Source organism: Salarias fasciatus, chromosome 1 (genome assembly GCF_902148845.1).
Source record: "Salarias fasciatus chromosome 1, fSalaFa1.1, whole genome shotgun sequence".
In the NCBI taxonomy this organism is placed as follows: Eukaryota; Metazoa; Chordata; class Actinopteri; order Blenniiformes; family Blenniidae; genus Salarias; species Salarias fasciatus.
In genome coordinates this window covers 30,441,435-30,467,780 of record NC_043745.1, presented here as the reverse complement: position 1 = coordinate 30,467,780, position 26,346 = coordinate 30,441,435, and the positions used below count along the sequence as shown (strand labels likewise).

Below are 26,346 nucleotides of genomic sequence, written 5' to 3'. Positions count from 1 at the left end.
AGACGCTCCCCGAGCCGTCCTGCCCCGTCTAAATATATCCCTCTACTGGATAGCTGTGATGTGCTGAATTTGGAGAGAAGAACTCTGCAGGCTGGAAGGTTTTAGGGCTATCTCACGCCGTACAGACAGCGCAGATAGAGAAGTGTGGGTTATCTATTTACGTCTGGTTGTGTGAGGCCTGGTCCTGTCTGGGTGGTTTGGTCAGCCTCCCGTGGGCCCACTTCGTCTGGCACTCACGCTCCCGCTCCCTTTTCCCCTTTCACCCTTCAGATAACCGCGAGGGCTTCTGCTACACCGAGGTCTTGACCACTCTGTGCCAGATGACCTCCAGTAACCGGAACATGGTGACCAAGTCCGAGTGCTGCTGTGACGGAGGCCGAGGTTGGGGCACAAACTGCGAGCTCTGCCCCCTGCCGGGCACCACGCAGTTCAAGAAGATGTGCCCTCTGGGACCTGGATATACTACTGATGGCAGAGGTACCTCACAGATGAAGATGTCTAAGTATTAATCACTTCATATTCTGAAAGAGAAGTCATTATCCCACTGCTCATTTTAAATCGTTAATGATTCTCTACCAGTGTTTCACACTAAAGTCGGACATCAGTATCCTTTATTTATTACCTTTTCCACGAAACCACGTCACAATAACTTTGATTTTAACTTCCCTCTGATCTCTGCTTTTAATTCTTTTGAATAATATCAAACTTGCTCAGAGAAAAAGCATAGAATCCATTGTGCTATGAAGAGATAATATCAAAAGGACAATAATATGACACATGGTGGGTTCTTGTAAATATTCCCAGCTCAGTGCTCCTTTGCATTTGCAATGACTGAAATACTGAAAGGATTTTTCTGAGGCTAATTTCTGCCTGGTTGTTCCTGTCCAGATATTGACGAGTGTCGTGTGATGGGCAACTTGTGCAAGAACGGTCAGTGCATCAACGCTCTGGGCTCCTATAACTGCGTCTGCAAACCGGGCTACACCACGGACATCACCGGCACTCTGTGTGTGGGTAAGGTTCCAGTGCACCTCCAGAATTTGCTCTTCATGGACTCCTTTTCCAACCTCCCGTTCTCATTCCTGCTGTCTAGTAAAGGACTGAAGCTATGTGGGTGGACTGCCCACACACTCCTCTGAAAAATGCAGTCTGTCCGTCTCATCATCTCCCCTTATGGAATGTTTGGCTTGAGAATCAAACTCCCTCTGTCTTCCCCCTCTTTAAGTCTGACCCTCTTTTTCTAGATGTGGATGAGTGCATCCAGGCACCAAAGCCCTGTAACTTCATCTGTAAGAACACAGAGGGAGGCTATCAGTGCTCCTGCCCAAGAGGATACATCCTGCAGGAAGACGGAAAAAGCTGCAAAGGTGACATTCAGACATTTCCAGTGGAGCCACTTTAAGGCTGATGCTTCTCAGATCGCTCGATTTCAGCGACTCTCTACTTGCACGGGTTCGCTCCCAGGATAGATCTGCTGCAGTGCCGAGTGGGCCGGGCCCTCTGCCAGTGTTCTGCTCACCGTCCTGAGACGCTTCGTCTCACATATTGCACGCACGTGCAAAGACTTGATTATGAACATGCGCCCTGCGTCCAGAGCCTGTGACACAGCGCATTTGTCCGTGTTTCTGTTTATTGCGCTTGCTTACAGATACTAAATAGGTTTGCTCCACAGTGTTGAGTGCCTCTTTCATCTTTATTTACCATAGCTTCAATCCGCCCCCCTTCTCTCCTGTACCCCTCTGTGTTTCCGGTGTCTGGTTCATTTGCAGTTCATTTGTAGGTCAGTGACTGTAGAAGGACTGGAATTTGAGAGCAGCCCCCATACAGTAGAGCACGCAGTGATCTGACACAACTCCAAACACACCAACCTCAGTGCACTGCATGAACAGTTTTTACAATCTCAGATTTTATTTCGTGCCACATCTTTACATCTTTGTTTCTTTTCCCAGATCTGGACGAGTGTTCGACCAAACAGCATAACTGTCAGTTCCTGTGTGTGAACACCATTGGTGGCTTCACCTGCAAGTGTCCTCCCGGCTTCACCCAGCACCACACTGCCTGCATCGGTAAACACACTCACACACAAACACAAGAAGGCAGGTAAATGTGTAGAGCAAATTTTTTTAATGCAAGGACTTAATTGACGCTTTTAAATACAAGTTTTAACAAAGTGCAATCAGAAAACTTACAAACAGCATAAAAAATGCATTAATCACATAAAATATGGAACAAACATGAACAATTTGACCATGGAGGCTGCTAATTTGCATATTCCAAACACAATTCCATCACCGACCTTAAGAATGATCACATGCCAAAACCCTTGTAGAGTCATTTCATCAAGCCACTTACCACATTTCAGACACACCCAGTGTGTGTCAGTGCCAGGTTAAGGAACAGGGTGACAATTTCTTGGTTGGATCATTTCTTTATTCCACTGCAGTCACATTCTCGTGAATGGCTCTTTACATTAATTATTGTTTTCTGTGTGTACTTTCCTGCCTGTACACACATTTCTCTGCTCTCCTACAGTGTCACGTATTATAGCACTTCCAGTTTAGCTCATGAAGGACCCCTGAAGCTCCTTCTTGTCAGTGTTAATGAACTCCGGCTGATATCACACTGATCTTATTAGGTCAGGCCGGTTTGTGGTCATGTCAGCTTAGCAAGGCTTTGTTATGGAACATCGCAGTGGATCACCATGACGACCACAAGCTTTTTTTCCAGGCCATAAAGCAGCTCCCATGACCTTACGTCAAGTCAAAGACACGAGGCCGTCAAGGTTTGACTGAGGGATTACCCCTGGAAAATGACATCCAGTAGGTGTGGATGTGGTATTAACTGACAAAAATAAAGGAGAAAAAACAAGTTACAATGTTTGAATTGGAGTTTTCTGATCTGTTTATGTAAGACACTAAAACACAAACCAAAATCCTTGCTGGCAAATACTCATCTAAAGGTTTTAATTCGCCAACGCATTCCTGCGACCAACATGTTAGTTTCTGGAAAAAAAAAAAAAAAAAAAAAAAAAAAAGACACTACAGTCACTATTTTGTCCACATTGTCTCCCGTATTGACAGAACAAACAGAGGTCCAAACTTAAAATGTCACACATTTATGAAAAGACCCTGTGATCACGCATCCAGCTGCTGAGATTTAAAGTTTACATGCCTCCACACTTTGAGTCTCCAAACGGCTTAAACAACATAATCGTTTTCAGATTGCGTCGATTCAAGTCACAACAATCAAACATGTCTCGTGAATTTTGAAGGGAAAATTTGAACCGAATGTCAACTGCTGTCGACATCCGGGATAAACATTTACTCTAAAAAAAATGTAATTACTTCGTCTGGTCAGATCCTGCTGGAGCGAGTGAGGAATTTTTACCTTTGAATCCCATCAGACTGTCAGACTTCCAGTACCAACAGTCTGCCTTGTCTGTTAAATAACTGTTGTCACCTCGGTTCAAACTTATAAACTGACTCATCTCGTTCAGATCAGGGCCACAATCAGCCTTTATATCATGTCTCCAGTTTTACCCTCATCTGAACCCTTCCCTCCTTTCACTGCAGACAACAATGAATGTGCATCAGACCCTAATCTGTGCGGCTCCAACGGCGTCTGCCAAAACACTCCAGGGAGCTTCAACTGCGACTGCCAGCGGGGATTCTCATTAGATCCCAATGGACAAAGCTGTGAAGGTCTGAGCGCGGTGCCGGCTGATTCATTGCCGAAATGAGGAGGTTACTGGAGTAATTTTGTTCCCTTGTTGGTCCTTGACAGATATGGACGAGTGTGACGGTAACCACAGGTGTCAGCATGGCTGCCAGAACCTGGTGGGGGGATACAGGTGCAGCTGTCCTCAGGGTTACCTGCAGCACTACCAGTGGAACCAGTGTGTCGGTGTGTGACAAAGTATTTTTCCTACCAGAAATAATTTCATTTGGGGCTTGCTTGGTTGCTAAAATAAGAAGCATGAAACCTTAATGCCCTCAGCTGAAGTCCAGTCTGGAAACTTTTTCATTTAAACAAAACAACTCGTCTTTCATTTCTTTCCTGCTGCCGTCCTTCTAATATAAATATCTCTCAAATGTTTTCCTTTCAACTGTGTCCGTAAATGTGGCAAGGCCAGTCAAAAAGGAAATTCTCAACATGTCACACACATTTTTGTCCGTCAAACATCTATTTTTAGTCCGTATCACTCTTCATATTCACTGCGGGCATGGCATACTTTCCCAGTATTGTTTGTGTCCTTTAACTTGACTGACCCCTGGTTTGTTTACTTCCCTTCCGCTTCCCGCCGACCCAGACGAAAACGAGTGCCTGAACAGCCAGATCTGCGGGGGAGCGTCGTGCCACAACACCCTGGGGAGCTTCCGCTGCCTTTGCCCCACCGGCTTCAACTACGAGCAGAACAGCGGCGGCTGCTCGGACATCAACGAGTGCTCCACCAGCCAGAACCCCTGCAAGTTCGGATGCTCCAACACTGACGGGGGCTACCTGTGCGGATGCCCGCCGGGATACTTCCGCGCAGGACAAGGGTGCGAGAGTTTGCCACTGAGTGTGTGTGTGTGTGTGACAGGAAGGTGTTTCTGTAGACTGATGGCCTCGTTTATGTTTCAGGCACTGTGTCACCGGCATGGGCTTCACAAGCACCCCCGGCGGGGAGGCCGGCGAGGGAGACGATAATTCTCTCTCCCCCGAGGCCTGCTACGAATGCAAGATCAACGGCTATCCCAAGAAGGGACGCCAGCGGCGCAGCACCAACTCGACACAGGAGGAACCTCTTGAAAGCATGCAGGTAACCTGCATGCAAACGTAAAGTCACAAAAACAGGGAACTGAAGAGCGTCTCTATAGAGAAAAGATCCAACGCAGTCAGTCAAAACCAGGGGACAGTTGATTCACACATGGGAAAAAAGACCCAACCGGCACAGATTTTATACACAAGGGAGGAAGACGCAGGTGAAACACATTAAGATGGGCTTGCTGTAATCAGCATGCAGAGGACACGAGGGCAGGAAGTCAAAACACCTCCGATGAGAGAAGCTAGTGAGGGCAGAATAAAACCAGACGATGAACAAAGACCTTCAAGACCTCGTGAAGTGCAGCTTTTCACTCCAATGTCAGATTTGTCTTTGGGCTTGTTGTTCAATCATCTCTTGATCTCTGCAAATAACTGTCACAACAAACTCCATTAGTCTTCCTGTGAAATGGTTTTAAATGTGTGTGTGTGTGTGTGTGTGTGTGTGTGTGTGTGTGTGTGTGTGTGTGTGTGTGTGTGTGTGTGTGTGTGTGTGTTCTTGTATTTCTATCCTTGTCGGGGCCAAATGTCCCCACAAGGATAGCAAAACGTGGAACGACGTGCCTTGTGGGGACCTTTTTCCGGTCCTAAGTAGGAGAAACAGTGTTTTCTTGACCATGTTGTTGTTACTGAAAAAAGTAAAAGTGCAAAAACATTTCTTTAGGGTTAGGCTTTGTTGTGGTGTGGGTTAGGGTTAGGGTAAGGGTCAGGGTTAGGGGCTAGACATGAATGGGAGTCAATGGACAGTCCCCACAAGGATAGAAATACAAGACTGAGCGTGTGTGTGTGTGTGTGTGTGCGTGCGTCCTCTGCATCAAAAACAGCATCAGCACGACTTGATTGGGATGTATAATACATATACAGCAGCTACTGTCAAATTATAAACACACCTCCTCTACTTCAAAGCATTTTGAGTAAAAATGTGTAAATATACAGAAATAAGTGGCACTCTGTCACCACTTCAGTGGGCCTTTAAACCACGAGGTCATGCACTCTGTATTTTTGAAGATTGAAGGTTTATTTACTTAAAAGAAACACATTTATTTTACGCCCCTGGTTGGCTCACTGTGTTTAAATGTGACTACTTTTAGGTCTTCTACATAAATAATAGAAAGTGTCCGGATTCCACAACTGTTTTTCCCCACAATGTAGGAAATTTCTAGCAAAAATACTTGAGAAAAAAATAATAATTGTACTTTGCGATGAGGGAGTGCTTTCTAGTCGACTTTTTGATGCTAGATGTGGAGGAAGGTGCACTTATGAGAGAAATTACCTCAACTTTGCTCAAATGTCGACGGGATGGTTCTCATGAAACGCCTGATTTGCCTCTTGATTAATAAAATGCACATGTGACCCGTCCCACATCCTCTCACCTCATCTGGATCGTCTCTTTGTCCACAGCTCACTGAAGACATGGTCAGCCTGGCCAGTGTGGACATCGAAGACACTCTCCAGTTCCACCTCAACATCAGCGACCTGAGCAACCGTGACCACATCCTGGAGTTCACCCCGGCCTTGTCCACGCTCAGCGACCACGTGCGCTACAACATTGACTTCGGAAACGAAGACGGCTCCTTTAAAATCAACCAGAGGAATGGCGTCAGCTACCTGCATCTGAGCAAGAGGAAGGCTCTGGCGCCGGGGGCGTACCAGCTGCAGATCAGCAGCATGCCCCTCTTCAGGAAGAAGGAACTGGCTGAGCTGGAGGACAAACACGATAAAGACTACCTCACAGGACAGCTGGGAGACGTACTGAAGATGAGGGTGCAGATCATCCTCCATTAACCATCACCAGACTGAGAGAGGCAGATGTTGCCAGCAGCTGCTCACCCGGTGTCAGCCTCACACTCCCCGCAAGGCCAAACGCTTCTGACTCTGGGTCAGTAGTTTGGGGCAACTTCTGCCTGCTCCTACGAGGAGAAGAGCTCGCCACCAAAGAGACGAGAAGGGGGTGGGAGGGAGAGGGACTGCGTCATTTAATTACCAAAGATGATTCTACATATCATAGATACAATTTCTGTGGAAAAATACCAGCTGAATGAGGTAGTGTGAAAGATTACAGGCAAATGAAACACATATTGCTCCCACCCGCAACTCCAGCTGTGTTTAAAGCACTATTGATGGCGTAAATAGGGTTTTTAATTGTAGGGTTTATTGTTGTATAATGATATGTGGAATCAGATGCCACTTTGAAGGGCATGTGGACTGCAGAAAGCTGGGTTTTTGTTTTAGATTTTTTTTTTTTTTTTTTTTTTTTTTTAGAACTCAGCCTGTTTTGAAGGAAAAAAGGGTGAGTCCCAATAGTCTGAAATAAATTCATTTCCTCCCCTCAGGTATATGACTGAACAAACCTGGAAGTTAACTCGTTTCTCCTTCCTTCAGATCTTAATTTAAAGGAGTGAAGATTAAAAAAAAAAAAAAGGAAAAAGTTTGAGACTTATTTGGAGAGGAAAGGAACAAACTATGGACTATTGAGATGTAGCCATGTCTGAGCTTGAATGACTTCTACTGCATATTTAAACTACGCTTTTCCATCTTTCCTACTGATTAGAATATTTCATATTTACTGGTGCTAGCAACACATCACACGTAAAGTCATGAATGCACTGTACTACTATTCAGAACTCAGTAGTCAATAAGACACGATCCCGGCGGCCATCCTGAAGATTTTATGTCTTTGCAGCCGTAACAGCTCGCTTCATAGCCTGTCTGCTCTCCTCTATACTACATGTACATTGTGTTTATACTGTAATAATCAATGCCACTTTTAATCTATGAAGCATTTGTAAACTAGAGGAAGCCCCTGGAATAGTGGGGGTTGTAATGGTGCTTATAATGACCAACTACTTCCTTTATAAACTGTGTATACATACACACATGCACACACACAGACACAGACACACACAAGACACATTGATGATGCCAAACCTGGGCCTTCATGATTATGCACTGAGGTCTTCCTGGCCACACAATCTCTCACAAGCAAAATCAGTGCTGCATTGCCGCGGACCAGCCTGACACCAGTCTGTGTTCTCTGTTCACATCAGTGAGGGTTTAGTTGTAAATTCACAATAAAAACATATTTTTGATGTACATGTACTCACTGCTGTGTTTCCCCTCTATCCAGCTGTTAATCACAACCATGCATAAGAAGTGGACAGGGTGAGAAATTTGAGCGAGTTTGATGACAACCGGGTCAGAGCATCTCTAAAACCGCAGCTTTTGTTTCCAGTCTGTTGTGGCCGGTAATGATCAGGAACCTGCGACAGGATCACGGCTGCACGCCATGCAGTGGAGGCCCCACATCACAGCTCACATTACTTGAAGAACATCTTGAAGTGAGATACTGCAGCATCAGTGGGGTGTATTGCTCGATGCACCAGGGCAGTTTGGACAGAAACTCCCTACAATGTTGTGCCGGTGGTCATAATGTTATGGCTGTTCAGTTTACATTCTAACTGATGAGGCTTCGACTGCTTTCCTGTCCTGTACTGCCCCCGTGTGGACATCTGGAAGAGAGTTTTATTCCCCCCCTCTTCAAATTATGACATCTTACTCAAGAACACAAGATAATAAAGAAGACCTGACTCAAACTATGAAAAAAACGATCTTTATTTGCACGCCATTTAGATTACTGTAACAAACTGCATTTGGAGTCTTCATACATTTTTAGCTGTCAGTTGCTTCCTGTTGATCCGAAACCTCCGGCACCACGCTCCGTCTCATCAAGAGTCTGAAAGAAAAGCCACTTTTAAAAAAATGATAAATTGAAACTATTATGATGTCTTATAGTAAAGGTGTACATTCAACAGCGTTGCGATGTGATGTGAGCACTTGAGCTGATTTGAGACGTTGGTTTCAACAGTACAACATACTGAATAAATGAGTAATTGCTGTCCCAGATGGATAAGAAAAAAAAAGACAACTACAAACATCAGTGCCAAAACCTTAAAACCTTTCTCACCTAAGTATCAAACACAACTAATTGTTTATTTAGCATTTTTGATCCTCTGTATCTAATGTAGTGGCAACAGAGCAGATGTATCTCAAGTTCACCTTTTCCTCCACCAGATCCGGGTAGCAGATCTTCTCACACACCAGCTGAGCAATTCTGTCCCCCTTTTTCACTGAGGAGACAGACAAGCAGAACTTTGCATTTATCTTTATAACTTCTCTTACTTTTCTGATGGCAATAGCAGCTACACCTTATATGACGTCTCTACAGGATGCACAGAAGAACAGAATATTGTCATGCTGTTACTGACAGTTTAATTTTTGCTGAGAGCCAGGGACGTGAATAATAAGACTGCAAACGCTTTGGTCTTTGTAGGAGTGAGAGCGTTCAAGTACATCAACAACCTTGATGGAATTGTGCAAGGAGTCCAGAATCGTTTAGTAACACAAACACAAAGAATTCCTCCAGGAATAACATCCTGTAAGAAAGGTTGCTGTAGCAAGGTGAGTAATAACATCACTTGAGTCACACACGACTTTAAGATTAAAATTGACACATTCGTTACAGGTGGAGCGAGCAAGCAAGATTCTTTTCTCACCAGAGAATGTCAACACAATGCAGTACAAAATGCCTCAATATGCCATTTAAGTAAAGTACAATTCACTGATGCCACAGCTCACCTTCGAATGCATCCTTGTTGAAGTTGAAGAGCACAACACCCACATTTCCTCTGTAGTCCTCGTCGACAACTCCAGCTGAGGAGGACAAACAGAGGGACTGAAATGATGTACGTGTGTGTGTGTGTAAATGACTCAAGTCATATAGGCAGAGACTCACCACCGACATCAATGAAGTGTTTGGCTGCCAGTCCAGAGCGTGGAGCTGGGAAGACAAAAAATATACCAAAACATAGTTATTTTATGTTTTAGACTGACAGAAACGTCCAGTAGATCCAGAAAAAATAACAAGTTCACATTGGAGGTTACTAACACTCACCCACTCTGCCATAGCAGCCATGTGGAACTGCAATCTGAATGTCAGTCTTCACAATGGCCTTGTCCATAGGACCGATGGTGTAATCATATGCACTGTTAGAAATTCAAGAAATTAGGTTAGTTAGTTTGGAAGCTACGGTGAGAATAAACCCACTTATACTCATGGCATCAGATAAAGTTTGCACAGAAGTTACAGCTGAACTGTACAGCAGTCATACTGTTCCACGTGGCTAAACTCTTTCTTATGATGCACAATCAGCAAACTAAAGTTTAACCAACCTGTAGAGGTCATATCCTGCAGCTTTAGCCGAGCCTCTGGTAGGTGTAGTAGCATGTTCAGACAGCTTAGCAAACCTGAGGACGGGTTTTTCCTCTGCCAGCTGTGCTTCCCTCTTGGCCTTCTTTGATGGAGAGATTGCAGAAACGTCTGTTGCCTCTAGGACAGGCATGGTGGCAGAGTGTTCACAGTTATAAACCCGGAGAGTACACCTAATATGCTAAATGTAACTAACGCTACGACCAGCGCCCTCAGTTCTGCTCCAGTTTCTTGGCGGCACAACTGAATGAATCTCCCGCCTTGAAGTGGCGCCAAATTAGCCCCGCCTCTAACACGTCATCACGCACGCAGCGCAGCGTGAACGGAAAAAATACAGCAGAATATTTTTTAAATGGACTAAAATAGCTTATGGGAGCTGCTACAGACGTGCTGGATGCATATTTTTAAATATGATAGAAATTATAAATTGAGCTCGAAGACACACGTCATAACGAGACCCAACGGAATCTCGCGAGAGTTGTCGATGTAAATACGATGTTTCTCAGATTAAAGACACACGAAGTCGTATAAAACCACAAAATTAGCAATAAAAGTGCATCTTATTCACAGTATTGCTTCTGCTAACGCGGCCAATAAACGGTCGATATGTTACACAGCGTCTATATGCTTTTAAACCGGGACAGCTCGACAGGCTGGCAGAGCGAACGTCAACAAACACCCGTCATGGAGCGGACGGAGCTTTCGAATCGAGTTTCCTGCTTGCCTTTGCTATTAGAGACCACGTGAGAGTGGAGGTGTCGTCCCAAGAAACGTGGAGCAGCCTCACAAAGCCGCGAGCGTAGCTGAAGCGCCTGCAGCCTCAACAGCGTGGCTGTCATGTTGTTTTCATGACGTAGAGATGTTTCCCGTTGGAGCGATATCGGCTGCTCGCTCCCAACCACGCCTCTTCCTCCTTCTCTTTCTCCCCCCTCCCTCCTTCACCTCGTCATCGTCTTCTTCATCTTCCTCCTTCTGTTTTTCCTCCTCTCCAGTCAGCCACGCAGCAGCGCAGAGGAGAAAATCATTCAAATTGTAAACAAATGCAACTCCTTGTGAACAAGTTGCCAGTAAATGACCAGGGAACACAATCCACACACCTGTGAATAATTGTCAATCACCAATCAACCTAACAAGCACCTCTTTGGAGTTGGAGAAAAAGAAATGACCTGGAGTACAGACCCCACGTTTCAAACTAGGGTATTGAGCTTTGGGACAAAGGAAAAGAAACACACACACAAACAAAACCCCACAACTGTCTCCAAAGAGGCACAGGTTGAGTAATCTCATGACAATATCTCAAGACTTGAAATTTCTGATGTACCGCTCGTTAAGTTGGATGAGTTTTTCCTGCATTTCAGCCTCTTTCATCAGTCAGGTTGTCATATTCACGCCAATACTCCTAATTCCAAATCTGTTCAAAAAGTTATTAGTGACAGAAAGTTTGTTTTAAGCTGTAGAATAACCTGTGTTGGTTGCAGCCGTGAATTGTGAACTATTAGTTCAGTCACATTAACATTGTAAAGGTATTGTTTTTGTTTTTTAATTGCGGTTCTACCATTGTTCACATTTGAATGTGGCGTTGGATGTGAAGTGCTTCTCCCTGCAGGTGTCTCCCTCCGATTACTCTTGAGTATTGTCAGCTCTGTCCCACACACACACACACACACACACACACACACACACACACACACACACACGCTCAGTCTCGTATTTCTATCCTCGTGGGGACCGTCCATTGACTCCCATTCATGTCTAGCCCCTAACCCTGACCCTTACCCTAACCCTAACCCACACCACAACAAAGCCTAACCCTAAAGAAATGTTTTTGCACTTTTACTTTTTTCAGTAACAACAACATGGTCAAGAAAACACTGTTTCTCCTACTTAGGACCGGAAAAAGGTCTCCACAAGGCACGTCGTTTCACGTTTTGCTATCCTTGTGGGGACATTTGGCCCCAACAAGGATAGAAATACGAGAACACACACACACACACACACACACACACACACACACACACACACACACACACACACACACACACACACACACACACACACACACACACACACACACCTGGTCTTCTTCTGTGTTCTCTGTGATTTTCCTTCTTATCATTTCATGTGATTTTTGCCTCTTTCAGCAGCTTGGTCTGTTAAACCTTGTTGGTGTTCTTCATGTTTTATCCCACCTCAACTGTATATTCTCTCAGTACTTCCTAAACTCAGGAAAACAGACAGTTTCTCCCACCAGTGACACTTTATTATAGATAAACACCAATATAAATGAACCCATCTGCTTGCCATATCTAAAGGAAACAGGCATTACAGCTTAAAATTGGTATTAAAGCCTTTATTGATGTGATCACGGTTCCATTTTCAAAAAGAAAGACAGTCAGTAGGCTAAAATATACAAATGATTTGGATTGACAGTTTTCAATATTTAATTTCAGATGTACTGTGATAATAACATTACAGATATTGTATCATGGCTATGTATTTTACACTCAGTGAATATACTGAAGATCAAATCAATATCACCAAATATTTAGATGAAACATAAAGTAACAATGGTAGTGTCATTTTATTAATTAAGGTACTTGTATTGATGTCATATGTCTACTATGTACATTTACTTTACAGTCACAGTCACTTAGTGTAACTTTTGTAGCAGCCGTGTTTTTGTTTGTTTTTGTTCATAGAAGTGGTCTGGCCAAGTCCAGGTCATTTCAACCCCAAATTATGACTTTAAGTTCCTTTTCTACACTTTTAGTCATGCTTTAGTCCTGAGCCAATACTGTGAGAAGCTTAAACATCACCTGTGTTGCTAAATTCACATTCAGACTTATGCACAGACATCAAATTAAAACATTTAGTGATGTGACTCTGGCAGCACAACAAAACAGTCAAATGTTTTTTTCTTTTGTAGCCATAAACTGTAGTATCAAGATGCTTTTCTTAGTAAAAGTTCAACTACTCATTTAGCAAAAAAGTATAAAATTTATCCATAGAGAACCTTAACAGACTGAGCAGAGAAAATGTGGATAAATAATAAAACTTTTGGGCCGAAGGTAAAGCTTTATAAAACCTGTCTTTTACTTCTTGCATGTTTGAATGAGTCCTGGTGTATAAATGTTGTCAGCCGGATTTAGTTTAAAATCGCTGTATGTTACGGCTCTACTATTGTTCCTATTACCATCAACCAGGTGCTCAGGAGTAGAAGGTGAGCACGCTCTTGTGGTTGCCTCTCATGAGCAGGGTCGGAGGGAGATCCTTAGTCAGGATGTCCAGCCAGGCCATGTAGAGGAAATCAGAAATAGATTCCTTACGAGCGATGGGCATGCTCCTGCAAAGGGTGAAGAGGAGAAACAATAAATCAGTGACTATTTAAATATGATATAATGCAAACAGCATGATAGCACTGGTTTAGGTTGATACTTACACAACGATCAGAGTGGCCAGTTTTGAGTGTTCTTGAAGGAGCTCATTCAATCGTATCTGGAGGTTGGTCTGTAAAAACAAAACAAAAACATATTTACTTTTGAAACAAACTAATTTCAGTCCCATCTTACTGTTAAATGCATAACTATAGGTGTTCGGTATGGTTTCATTAGGTTTTACCTTCTCCTCGAAGCTGCTCAGCTCTTCGTCGGTGATTTTCCAGGGATTCTGTTTCCTCATGGCCGCAGCCTGAACGCTGTCTCCGGAACCCTCGCGCAGACGGAAGGGCTCGATCATTTCCTCGAACTTCCTGGAGCTGGCGGAATGCAGATAACAAAATGAAGTGACTTTGGGAAACTCTCATTTGCAAACATATGATGCACGGATATTAAGAGTTGATTGAATTCCACTATTACTGCGGCGCCATCTGGCTCACTATCGGCCCAGAGAAATGCAGCGTAGACGGTTACCTCTCAGATCGGGGGGGCACGTGGATGTCATCGACCACGGTGATGTCGCTGCAGTTGATTCTGAATTTCTGCAGCAGTGACTTCATCCTGCAAGTCAATTCGCCACACATCGATTAGGCTTTGCGTCAATGCAGGTATTTATTCTATCTTAATGGTAAATCTCATTTTCTGTAATGTGATGTTGTGGGCTCATGAATTTTCATATTGGGATTTTTTTTTTCCAGGTAATGTACCCAATCTCACTTCCACACATTAAGCCGTAATTGATAGTGAAGCCTTAATTTGTTTACTCACTCCTCTTTATCCAGCTCGCTGCGTCCAGGCTGCCCAGCAATGAAGATCCTTAATTTAGAGTCTTTCCACTTCTTCCTGGTGGTGAGGATGTAGGGGAGCAGCAGGGTAAGGCCTGACAGAGGGAAGAAAAAAGTCTTCTTTTAACAGTCTTTCCAATCCACTCAGCTTTGTGTTTCATCTGTGTGATGATGAATGCTTTTACTTTTTCAGTTTTTCAGCCAGATGCATGAAAAATACAGCAAATTACTGGATGAGATCGGTAAAGAGATTTTGAACATAAAACAGATCGGACCTTTCTACCATCGAACTACCAAACCCCCAGAATCAAAAGTCCCCTTTAGGTTTTAAACACTACAACTGATGAACTATACTGCTAATCATTGTGATTATTGTGTGTTTGATTTCATAAAGAACCACTTCATCTCAGGCTTTGAGACCATCAACTCGTCTAGTCTGATGCAAACCACTGTAAGTGGCTCAGTGTTACAGTGTTCAGCATGCCTACAGTGAGAAGACTACAGTTTGATTCTGAGGAGGTTGAAGAGGGTGGGGAGTGTTCTATCAGATTCAAATGAAGGCTTCTAGATACTCAATCATATAGTTTAACCACTTCACAAATCTGTCATTTTGTGTATAATATTCATCAAGTGTGCTTTCAAGCGTCGAGGGCTGCGGAGCTGCGGGCGCTGGAGCGCTCTGCACAGTTTACCTGCAGGTTTATAATCATATAACTTGAAATAACATAATTTCTGCAAATGGAGGGCACTGTTTTTCCAAGATGTCCAGACTCCCCTGTCGCTGCTTGTTTTCCTTTCGTGCATGTCGACTTAATTTGTGATTTTAAATGCCTGCTGTTTGCTGATCTGCAGGCCTCGTTATCTTTCATTCAAAAGCCTTAGAGACGACTGATCAATCATCAAACCGGCTGCCCTCTTATAATCCATTCAATATGAGGGTCATTTGGAATTAGTTTCTTTAAATCATGCATGTTTTCAGTCTGTGTAGATCCTGTGGTGGATTAGTGAGCTGTAAATCATCTTCAGCTCCAAGAAACAATAATTTAGAGAAGCAAGGAGATTATTGATTTGTTCGCACTGAAAATTGCTAGTTTAACACATTTATTCCCCATTTATGAACTGCTGTTATTGTGCAGTGGTTACTTCAGCGCTCACCGCCAATTGCATTGACATGACATGATTCCGTTCTTTTTTTTAGGGACAGAGCCCCGGACAAGGTCTCTATTGTTTTTCGTTCGTTTGTTTTTGTGTGTATTTGTGATCGTCTACAGGTGTGGTGCATCAGCAGGGGCAGCGTACACAAAACCGACTCCTACCTCCATCGTCAAACAGCCACCACACGTCGATGGTGCCTTTAGGCTGCTTCTTCTTAAACTGATGGCCGGCCTCGGTCAGCCTCTCATTCATCTTGGCAACCTGAGCGGGTGGCGGGCCGCACACTGACACTGCAAGAGAGAAGAAGAAGAAGAGCATCAGTAGGGAGTAAAATCATTTATACATAATAGAAATTGGATGGGGAAACTAACGCAAACAAACATTCGGAACAGGCTGTACATCAGCGGAAGCGGGCATTTCTCAATTGTAACATTCCAATAAGTTGGATGTGGGACCAGTGCTGCTCTGCCAAGACGCAGCTCGGTGCCCAGTGTGTGTTTGTGTGATGGAGTGAGCGGCTGCAAGCCCCCTCTGCTGTCTGGGTTAAAGGGATGCTCCTGAAACTGGAACGAAACCGACCGTATTATTGGATTACACCGTCAGAGACCTTTTTAGTGGGAGTGGTTGATTCAATTATATCTCACTGTGAGTGTGGAGAAATTACCCCCCCCCCCCCCCCCCAAAAAAAAAAAAAAGATGTGAGTCATTGGTTTAATTTTTTAAATGTGTGTCATTTTATTGCCTGACGAAGAGAAAATACGAGTGCCGGCGGTGGGGAGTGAGAAAGATGCCCACATTCTCAATATATCTAATAACTTATTGATGCATTAAATGCCTTGGATACTTTTTTTGTTTTTTCAAGTATCGAAAAACAATCTGTAATGAGATACCTCTTGTCGTGAGCACTTGCTGGGAGGAGTTCCTGGACTTCCTGAAGAGGCCTTTGGGTTTTCCTCCGTTGGGCATCGTCTCTTTCTCCAGTTCCCGTTGCTCCTTTGCCGCCCTCATCATCTCTTCTGAAAGACAAAGAAATAAAACAAAAAACAAACACGTCATCACTGTGACCCTTCCTTATTTATGATTCGGCTGTAAAACCATCTGTTGTTTTAGTCATCTTATCTGTTGACTACCTGACAGTAATAAATACCTGTAATTTACAGAACAAAGTGCCTTTGCTTATCAGTGTTGTTTTGTTATAATCAGTGACTGTAGGCCCTTTGAAACAGTGGCAGTCAAGTTCCTTCAAATCATAATGGTCAATATATTTTTATAGTTTAAGAAGGCAAAGGTTTTAATAGGCCCTGATATTTTTAATAATTCATTGGGATTCTAGATCATTCTATCATAGTTTTGATGCAGTTTTATGCATTTTTTGTTGCTATTGCAAGTCTACATATACCTATAAACACGAACACAATGATCACATGCCTTGATACTTTTTTAAGGGCATTATGATTGAAATCCATTGTTTATTAGCGAGTTCGCACCACTGGTTCACAGTTTCAAGCCATTTTTGATGAGGACTATCTACTGCACATTAGGAACAAGTGCTGTAGCTTTAAAAATGTTCTGACACAGTCGGAGAGTCATGATTTAATTTTTTAACCTCTTTCAAACTTGTTAAAAGTGATCACTGTTTCGAACAAAGTGTTCCTGCCTATAATAAAGAGATAGACAGTCTTATGAACTCCATCTCTCAGTGGTCATAATATTAAGGCTGATACTTGTTTTCTTCTCCTTGCTGCATTAAAGATCTGTGTGCATTTTTACTTTTGTTTTTTTTACGGAATGAATTAAAGGTACCCCGCCTTCGCCCACAGCAGCTGGGATTGGCTCCAGCCACCCGCGACCCCGAAAGGGAGCAGCGGCAGAAAATGAATGAATGAATGAATGAATTAAAGGTGACAAAGTGAACAGTTATAATTACTGTAATGTTCTGAATTATTTGTTGTCGTGCTTTTAACTTTTGTTGGTAATGATCTCAAATGTACTTTTAATCATTTATGTCAATATATTCTAAAGTTTTTGTGAGGCACTTTGAATTGCTTCTTGTCTGTACTGTATCAATAAACCTGCCAAGCTTTGATGCGCCGTAATTCATTTTAATTTTTATCGAACCGGGTAACGCCACAACAGCAGCAACAACAGAACAGTTAAAACATAAGAGAATGAAAAGATGAAAAAGTGATCCCAGAAGGCACACTGAGACCTTCATCTGGTGACACATTTAAATACAATTAACTGGGACTCAAGAGGTTTTCAAACTTAATCAGAAAGAAGTTTGTTTTTCCTTCTTCTTTTTTTTTTTTTTTAGCTCAGCATTGGTCTTGAATGTATTCTCTGAATTTGGTGCTGTAATCTTGAAAGTTTATTTGCCCAGTTTCTAACAAACTTTGGGAACAACTAATGGGAAACTGTTCACTGACGGGACATCATATTTTCTCTTCCTCCACACCTGAAACTTTCAGCTCACCTTCTTCTTCGACAATGTGAGACATATCCAGTCCCTCACTTATCCTCAGGATCACCGTTCCATATTCCAAGTCAAAGGCATCGCTGTGAAGAAGAGGAGGAAGACAGCCGCTCACCATACAGATCTCCATTGCTATTTCTGATCAATTTTACTTTTCTTCCTGTTCTTCTCAAAGTATGAACCACGTCTTTCTCTGTCAGTGAACACGATTTACAGCGAGTGAATAACTGACTCGAATAAGCCATTAAAGTCTTGGCGGCTCTTTCAAGTATTTCATTAAGTGCCATATAATGAGGGAAATTAATTAATAACTGTTTTATCTGTGACTTACTGCAGTATTCCCACATAACTCTGCACTGAGTCTGTGCCGGCGGTCCTCCAGTTCTTCTTGAAGCCGATCATCAGCGTGTTCGGCTTCATGCGGCCGAGACCAGAGGCCTGTGAAGAACATGGCAGCACACGTCAAGGCACAAACCCGAAGGTCAGAATCAACTGGAGGCCACACGGACGCCATTTTACCCTGTGGTTTTAAACCCCAGCCTCTTAACTGCAGAGGGAGAGAACATTCTCTTAAAAGTTTCAAAATGGCCGAGGCAAGAAAGCAATGAAGCCGTTTTACAACCAGAAGTTATGACCAGATCGCTCAGCAGATCTCACTTTGTCTGCAGGGACTCATCCAATGCAGTGTTAATCAATTATAGCTTTTAATCTGCCATGCTGTTTGAAGTAAGCAATCCTGACAATGAGCAGATGTCTTATCTCCGGAGTGTGATAGTCAGAGCCATAACCCTGTTTTGCTGCTCCTCATTAAGTCTCTTCTCCCTCCTGCTCTAAGGTACCGACTCGATGGTGGAGATATGTCTGGGTCAGAGTCGTAACAGAGCAATAGCTGTCAGTCATGTAAGGAAGACGCGGGGCAACATGAAAACTGCGTGAAGCTGAGATCCGAGTTTTGATCGGAGGACGATCAGAGAAGAAGGTGAGTAAATTATAATCTCACTGACCTGCAGCAGGCTGTCAGCTCCGTCCCTGAACTCGTCGCAAGCCACGGCTGCATAAAAGGCCTTGCGTTTGGTCTTCCTCAGCCACAGCTGGTTTTTCTCCATGGCAGCGTTCATCTCCTGAAGGGCCTCTGATCTTGCACCCTGAAGAAACGAGAAATATAAGCGTCACAAATGTATTGTTCATGTTGTTCCCACACTCAGAAGATTTTAGGTTTCTTATTTAACTTACCACAAACACTTCAGCGGTGATACAAAGCCCGAAGGTCTTCGAAAAGGACTGAGCCAGGTCCAGAAGAGCTGGTCTGGCCCGTGCTGAACCTGTCAGCACTAACATCTGAGGCCTGAGCGAGACGCAAAAAGTTTACAATAGGATTCACTCAGCCTCAGTGAGTCAGCAGTTCACATTTCACATATTTAATAAAACTGCATTAAAGGTGTGTACTTTGTAACAATCACACTTGTGAATGCATGAAGACTCTCACCTGAAGTTCTTGACGTGATCTTCAACACCAGAAAGGGACAAAGCGTTGCCGACCGCACTCACAAACGTCACTGCCTGTGTGGATGAGCCCCAGTTCACATCTAGAAGGAAAGGATGGATCCCAACACGTTAATTCTGCAATACAAGGAACATCACGACAGCAGTTCTGAGCAAATCAGGCAAGTGGGCTAACCTGGCTTCTTGACGGTGACGTATATGTAAAGGAGGATTTCGATGGCATAGGTTATCAGAGCGGCCCACCAGTTGATGACAAACATGACAGCGCAGCAGAGCAAGGCTCCCAGCAGGGACAGCCACATGTTGTAGTACTTGTACGCTGGCCTCCACCCTGCAAAAGAGAAGCATGTTAGGAGTTGAAATACAGCCGAAAGGCTGATAGTTGTCGTCGATCAGCGACTCTGTGGAAACCCACCTGGAGACTTGGCATAAGATGCGTGGAAGCAGGAGAAATTGATGAGAGCGTAGGATGCCAGGAAGAAGTTTGAGATGATGGGTGCAATGGCATTCAGATCACCTACAACACAAATGGAGTGAAATGAGGATTTTTTTTTTCACCAGGACTATTAGAAATGTCAAACATACTTAATGCACAAGGACTCTGACTTCTGGGAAGGTGTGGTGCATGAGTGTGATTTCAACAAGTTGATTAGAAGTTATTGTGCAACCATGATAAATCAATGAACCGACCGATGAGAATGAAGGCCACAGAGATGATGAACGTGAGGATGTATCCGCGAATCGGCTCGTTGTTTTTGCCGTATCCTTTGGCAAAGAAGTGCAGGATCTTGTAGATGTTGTCTTGGCAGAGAGCCTAATGTGGGGCAGTGTTTCAGTGGATATTTCCAACCACAAAAATTCAGACTCTGTATTAAGAAATGTGGTGAAGTACTGACCTGGAAGACTTTCGGTGCACTGACAAGTGAAGCCAGAGCGGAAGAAAGGGTGGCTGAGAAGGTTCCGGCAATGATGAGAGGGTCAAACGCAGACACCATGGACATCACCTGAATCATGAGGGATGATTCGCGATGAAGAAGGGATACAGGTGACATCCCTGTGTGCAGATTAGCTTGAAAGACTGAATACCTGGAAGTTGTTCATTAAGCCATAGGCGCACGGTTTTTCAGCGCAGGAGGAGAAGTCAAAGCCAAGTTCGCAGGCAGCGGCTGCTGATCCGTTACAGAATATTGGCGAGATGATGGCGTCTGTAACGTTTCCTGTGGCATCTCGGACAACGGAAGCAGCTGACCAAAGAAGAGAACAGATTTCAGGGTTTCTCCAATGTGAGATAATACTGTACATGCATGGTTGTGGTCCATGAAGGGAGTATTATTTTAATATTACTTACATACACACAGGGCCACAGCCAGATAGGTGATACCAGTGATCACGATGGCCAGCAAGGTACCTTTAGGTATGGCGGATTGGGGATCCTGTAAAATCACACCATAATAAGTTAGAGACCATGAAGTAAAGTGCTTATGTCAGGATAATACAACTAAAAGTCAGGACTAGCCAATATTCAGGGAGTCAACATTGATGTAATTCATGTGAGTTGATATTTAAAAAAACAAACTACTGTTCCATTTTTAATGGATTTCTGCATTTTGGTTTTAAATCTATGTGCCATACTGATGGTTAATTCTTCTTTTAAACAAGCTGTACAAAACAAGTTACCCGTAAGTCTCCAGAGATGTTGGCTCCTGCCAGGATACCGGTTGCGGCAGGGAAAAAGATGGCGAAGACTGAGAAAAATGACTCAGAACCCCTGAAATCTGGAGCAAAATTCTCTAAGAAGATTTCCGCTGTAAGAAGAGAGAAAGAGAGTGGGAGAGGTTAGAATGAGAAACAAACCATGACAATACTGGGTGAGTGAATTAAATGACTGTTTTGTAACTGAGGTGTTGCAAGGGGGTAAATGGGGCGTCTTACCGCTATAACCGAAAAACCCTTGGGACTTCCTTGTATCGTCGGCAGGCATGAATGTTCCTGCAAACACGTTCACGATGGCCGCCAGTAAAATAACGAGCAGGACGATCTGAGCCTATAGGGACAAATATTAGAATTTGTTTACGTTTGTCATTTCTGCAACAACTAAAAATCAACCCGCTTGATGCTGATTTGGTACCTTTGCCTCCCACTCCATTCCAGCCACTGAGATACCCAGAAGCACCACCACCGTGATGCAGCTGATGATCCGGATGTCATTCAATGGATCAACCATGATGGAGTCATATTCCTGTGAGTAACCCAAAGAAGCAGAGGTTTATACATTGAAAATCATTGGAAATATGCTTTTTTTTTTTTTTTTTTTTTTTTTTTTAACTTCAACTTTAGAACGTCACGCACCAGGAGCAATTCCACCACAGTCTCAGCGAAGCCCACCACATACATGGCCACAGCCACCGCGTTGGCAAAGGCAAAAATCAGGCCGATCGATCCTCCAAACTCTGGACCCAGACTGCGAGATATCAAGTAGTACGCTCCTCCTGAAATGTTCACATGAAGCACACACACACACACACGCGTGATACATTAGTGGATGATTAATCACAACATCACTGATTGATTGATTTAGTGGCAGGAAAAGTCAGCTGAGTTGTAAAACAGAGGAGAGGCTTTGAAACGTGACAGCCAGGTACCGTTTTGAGTCTGCGTCTTTATTTGCACACAGTGACCTCGAGGTGTATTCATTTTCTTAGCGAACGATTTTCTGTCAGAATCAGCGTGTGTTATCTCAGGTAAAATAATTCCATAAATAATGTTTTACTTTCTGTGTTGACTGCAGTGGCTCTCACGAGTTATAAATTAAATATGTGCATGAGCGAGGTTGGTCAATATCTCAATTCATTTATCATCCTTACTACGGCGTTGTCTCGTGTGTGTTGGCGGCACGCTGACTTACCCCCTCTGACCACGCCGTTGGTGCAGATAGCAGACATGGAAAGGCCGGTGATGGTGGTGACCACACAGCTGAGAGCAATGACCACAATTCCCAGACCTACGAATCACAAATGTGACACTTTAGAATAACAATTATTAACTGAAAGCCACTCAGTCGTTGCATCGCACACAAACACACACACACTCGGAGCCGGGAGGCAATAAGTTATAGTCATCTGCTGTACCTGCTCTGCCTGCTGCCAGCGGCTTTCTCGACTTTGCGAAACCATTTAGTTACGCTGCCTGAACAGAAGCTGTTGCTGATCGATAAGTTCTTAAGAAACGAACACATTCATGAGAACGTTCACACAATTTATCTCTTTCTTTCTCTCTCTCTCTCTCTCTCTCTTTCTCTCTCCGTCTTTTTCCATCAACCCGCCTGAAGAAGTTTGGCTCTGATAACAGAACTTGAACAAGTATAGATCATTATGTGAGCTCAGTGAGGCTCGTTCAATTGAATCTGTCTGAATTCAGTGTCTCCCTGCTAATGAGTGGAGGACTTTGTGATCCCTTAATTTCTTCCAGTTCCTACAGCTGTCCCAGAACACAGATTTGCATGATCTACCTGCTGTTGTTACAGACCAGACAAGATTAAAATCTGAAAATATAACTGGTTCAACTTTTACATTCATCTTGGAGTTTTAATGATGGAGAATTTTTTTTTCCAATAATTTCTAATGTAAAAATATTAGCCAAATATCTATTGAAAATGCTGATATATTAAATAAATGAATAGCTACACTCACCCCAGCCCGTCTGTCCAAACACCCAGGAGAGCCGGATGAAGAGAATGACACCCCAGATATTCAGCATGCATCTCACCTGGAGGAAAGAAACAGTTTCACTTTAAAGTCTTCATAACGATCATATGTTAATGTGCTTCTATTAATTTCAAATTATATTTAAAAAGTGCGAGACAAATTATTAGAAATCGGTGTATTGGTTTCTCCCTCTTGATGCCAGAAGTGACTGTGGTGTGGAGACCACGCTCCTCTCTCCAGAACACTTCATTAGTTCATGAAAAAGCATGTATGGGCCCACTGTGACCCAAAATCCCTTACCATGACTCCCCTTATCCAGCCAAACTTGACAGATCCTTTGTCGCTGGGCATCGGAGCAGCAGATTCCACATCATCGGAGGGGGCATCTTCACTCTCCTCGTCATCGTCCTTGACTGTGTCCAGCACAGAGATCGCTCCGTTCTGTCGGGAGAATTTAGAGGGGAAAATACAATTGAAAATATAATCCTCACAAACATAACTACGCTGAACATGAATAGCTGGTGATGATTCATCATTTTGCATTGAAGGAAAAGGAGAATCGTTGGTTGTTTCCTATGTTATTGTGTGGAAATAAAACCATTTTCACTTCACTGTATTTACTTTGGTCCAGCATTATCTCTGATTGTAAAATATTTTATTGGTGACTGAGAAATGAATGACCGATTCTTGGTGAAAAAATTTACGTTCTTTTATTGTGACTGAAGGGTCGAAGACGACGGTAGTATATAATATGTCGTAATCTGTTGGCTGTTCCAACATAAAACAGATTACAAGCACGGAAACGTCTCTCGTTTTATGAGTTCAGAAAAAATATTTTTCTGGGTCAACTTATGAACTATAACAACATGTAAACCCAAGTCTGTGGCAATACAGTCTATAAAAAGCAGTAAAAAGCAGTAAAAAAACCAGTAAAGTGTGTCAAGTGTACTGATTGCTGTTTATTTCGAGGACTAACATTTCAAGTCCTCTTGGTTTTACAGGAATTTGAATAAAATGTTACAAGAGCCGAACTGTGGAGAGAATGTTTGATGTAACAATAATCAGACTACTGTAAACCGTCCTACTGAGCTTTAAACATTGGTTAATGAATTGTGCACGACGGGAACCGATATTGCAGCTAAGCAATCAGTCGTGGATGAAAGCAGGAGTCTTTTCGGTTGAGTCGAGAGACAAACAAACGTCATACATACGAGCACGTTGAGCAGATCAAGTACCGCCGGACAAGGAGACAATCAGAGGGAAAGCATTTCTGGCAATGAACTGTATTTTGAATGTCGGATTACTCAAAAACACACAGGCACTTACCTTCTGGAAGACATCGTGGAGCTCCTGCAGGGACGGCCGCACGGCCCGGTGACCGCTCACGCTGCCCGCGTTACGGTAGAAGTCAATGTTGGGCACTCGGTCCAGAGTGTCGTGACCAAAGGCGCTGACCACCGAAGGCCGGATGATCCTGCTCTCATTGGGCTCCTGATAGACAGGAGGCTCGTCCAAGTTGGCATCGTAAGCAGGGTTGACGTGCTCCCCTCTGCTAGACCTGAACCTCTCCATCAGGAATGCTGAAGGAGACTCTCAGATTTATCAGTCAACAATACTCAAAAAAAAAAAAGTGGAGATGCTCTTAGTCTTCAGACATCCAGCAAGATTTCAAATCAGCAGAGCACTGCGTCAACTGGTGGTTATCCTTGTTTATTGAGGTCTTCGCTCGGCTGGGATTACGCCTACTGAGACTTTCGTTGCAGCTCGCAGCTTCTCTCTTATGTGAGCTCGGATGGTCTGAGACAACCTACCTTTATACCCTCCATCCCAGGGTCATACACCGGCTGTCAACTATTGACTAGCTCTCCAGATCAACCCTCCGAAAAGTGAACGAGGGGTGTCAGGTATGTCCTTGCCCCATACTAAGGGACACAAAGGCATTGCTTAACGATTAACCAAGTCATAAACGTCAAACAAGAGATAAAGGTGCTCATTGCCTGAGCTCAGAAGAAATGATTACTAATATTATTGTCTGAAGTGCAGGACAACAGGACATGTTGTTCTGTGGTTGGGGTTTATGGGACTCTATGGCATTTCCTCAGACCTATGGGTCCTTCAGATAAATAATCAGGAAATATAGTTAGGAGTTCCCTGTGGAATAAAAATTTTACAACAAAGGAGGAAAAATCTCAAGGTTTAAAAGCCTTTATCATGACTGTCAATGAAAAATATATGGCATTAGATAGTATTAATTTCAATTGCACAAAAGCAATCAGATCCGATCAATAGAAGCAGTGTGATAACGCAAGGCGAGGTGATATTTTAGTGAGTAACAGAGTTACATATCCTATTGAATAAATGTTCCGAATGACTCTTTTCATAAGAGGAAAGTTGGTGCAATAGCTGGCGCAAAAGAAACGACTAAGCTCATGAAAAAATGAGTTAATATAAGAACACGAATTACAGGAACATGCCCGAGGCACTTCTCAGCCACATGACTTCTAAAGTGCCTTAACAGGTAAACTTCCTTATTACTGATACACCACAGTGATTTATGCACACAATGAAAGACAGGCTAATGGCTCAAGATCTGACCTTGGGTGGATTGCAGGTGGAGAAAAATACTCAAGCGTGTGTTTTTATGTGTAGATTGAAAGGAGGCGACCAACTGCGCAATGCTTATCAGGTGTGAAACGCAGTGGTTCAGAACTGCTGTAATTTTCGTTGTGAATGATACTGACTGAGTCACCCTGAAAAGAGAAAATTTTCCACGTGGAGAGTCATGACTGCTGCTGTACAATTCTCATCCTCTCGTCGCTTTTCCGCCTGACTTCAGACGGCAACAGGTCATTTTTACAAATCATCGCCGTCTCAGTTTTCAGTTATGTGACACATGTTCACCTGTCATCCTAATAGTTTATTTCGTGGTTAAACGGGCCGCGGTCTTTCTCACGGCGACACTGCAGCTTTTTTTTTTTTTTTTGCAGTTAGTAATCCTCCGGCCGTGCCGATTGTCCCACAGCCTCGTCTTTATTAGGCTGCTTGACTTTAGTCTGCTCTGCTTTAGTACATGTGGAGTATCCAAAGCTCCACGGAGATCTGTTGAGCTTGCACAGAGAACCTGTGGCAGCAGGTGCGTGTGCTTTAATTTGCACGCAGAACAAGGGAAATCTGCACTCTACTTAATGTCCAATGGGCATTAAAAAAAAAAAAAAAGGCATAA

General features: G+C 43.4%; 3 protein-coding genes across 3 annotated transcripts in view; 1 reads left to right on the top strand and 2 right to left on the bottom strand.

The window, feature by feature from the left end:
• Positions 1–7,902, top strand: part of fbn1 (fibrillin 1) — a 66,595-nt gene extending 58,693 nt beyond the window's left edge. Inside the window, 9 exon segments of the mRNA XM_030090005.1 lie at positions 271–477; positions 889–1,014; positions 1,245–1,367; positions 1,950–2,066; positions 3,573–3,701; positions 3,784–3,903; positions 4,310–4,541; positions 4,624–4,801; positions 6,205–7,902. Of these exon segments, the coding sequence (XP_029945865.1) occupies positions 271–477; positions 889–1,014; positions 1,245–1,367; positions 1,950–2,066; positions 3,573–3,701; positions 3,784–3,903; positions 4,310–4,541; positions 4,624–4,801; positions 6,205–6,588 (1,616 nt within the window). The 3' untranslated portion in view covers positions 6,589–7,902.
• Positions 7,903–8,397: 495 nt separating this feature from the next.
• dut (deoxyuridine triphosphatase) lies at positions 8,398–10,962 on the bottom strand. Its single transcript, XM_030089983.1, has 7 exons — positions 10,794–10,962; positions 10,033–10,189; positions 9,755–9,846; positions 9,596–9,640; positions 9,439–9,513; positions 8,860–8,930; positions 8,398–8,536 (listed from the first exon to the last, which is right to left on the bottom strand). Exons 1-7 carry the CDS (start codon positions 10,906–10,908, stop codon positions 8,480–8,482), a joined length of 612 nt encoding a protein of 203 aa, XP_029945843.1. The 5' UTR covers positions 10,909–10,962; the 3' UTR covers positions 8,398–8,479.
• A 1,476-nt stretch (positions 10,963–12,438) lies between these two features.
• On the bottom strand, positions 12,439–24,715 carry slc12a1 (solute carrier family 12 member 1). The gene is made up of 26 exons (XM_030089624.1): positions 24,450–24,715; positions 23,424–23,564; positions 23,109–23,184; positions 22,325–22,420; positions 21,769–21,908; positions 21,548–21,658; positions 21,352–21,463; positions 21,097–21,224; positions 20,768–20,852; positions 20,506–20,663; positions 20,316–20,423; positions 20,110–20,233; positions 19,835–19,936; positions 19,595–19,750; positions 19,403–19,502; positions 19,150–19,261; positions 18,921–19,061; positions 18,248–18,354; positions 17,917–17,999; positions 16,334–16,459; positions 15,605–15,733; positions 14,272–14,383; positions 13,978–14,064; positions 13,688–13,823; positions 13,509–13,576; positions 12,439–13,412 (listed from the first exon to the last, which is right to left on the bottom strand). The coding sequence occupies exons 1-26, from the start codon at positions 24,693–24,695 to the stop codon at positions 13,277–13,279; spliced, it is 3,120 nt and encodes a 1,039-aa protein (XP_029945484.1). The 5' UTR covers positions 24,696–24,715; the 3' UTR covers positions 12,439–13,276.
• Between the last annotated feature and the right edge of the window lie 1,631 nt (positions 24,716–26,346).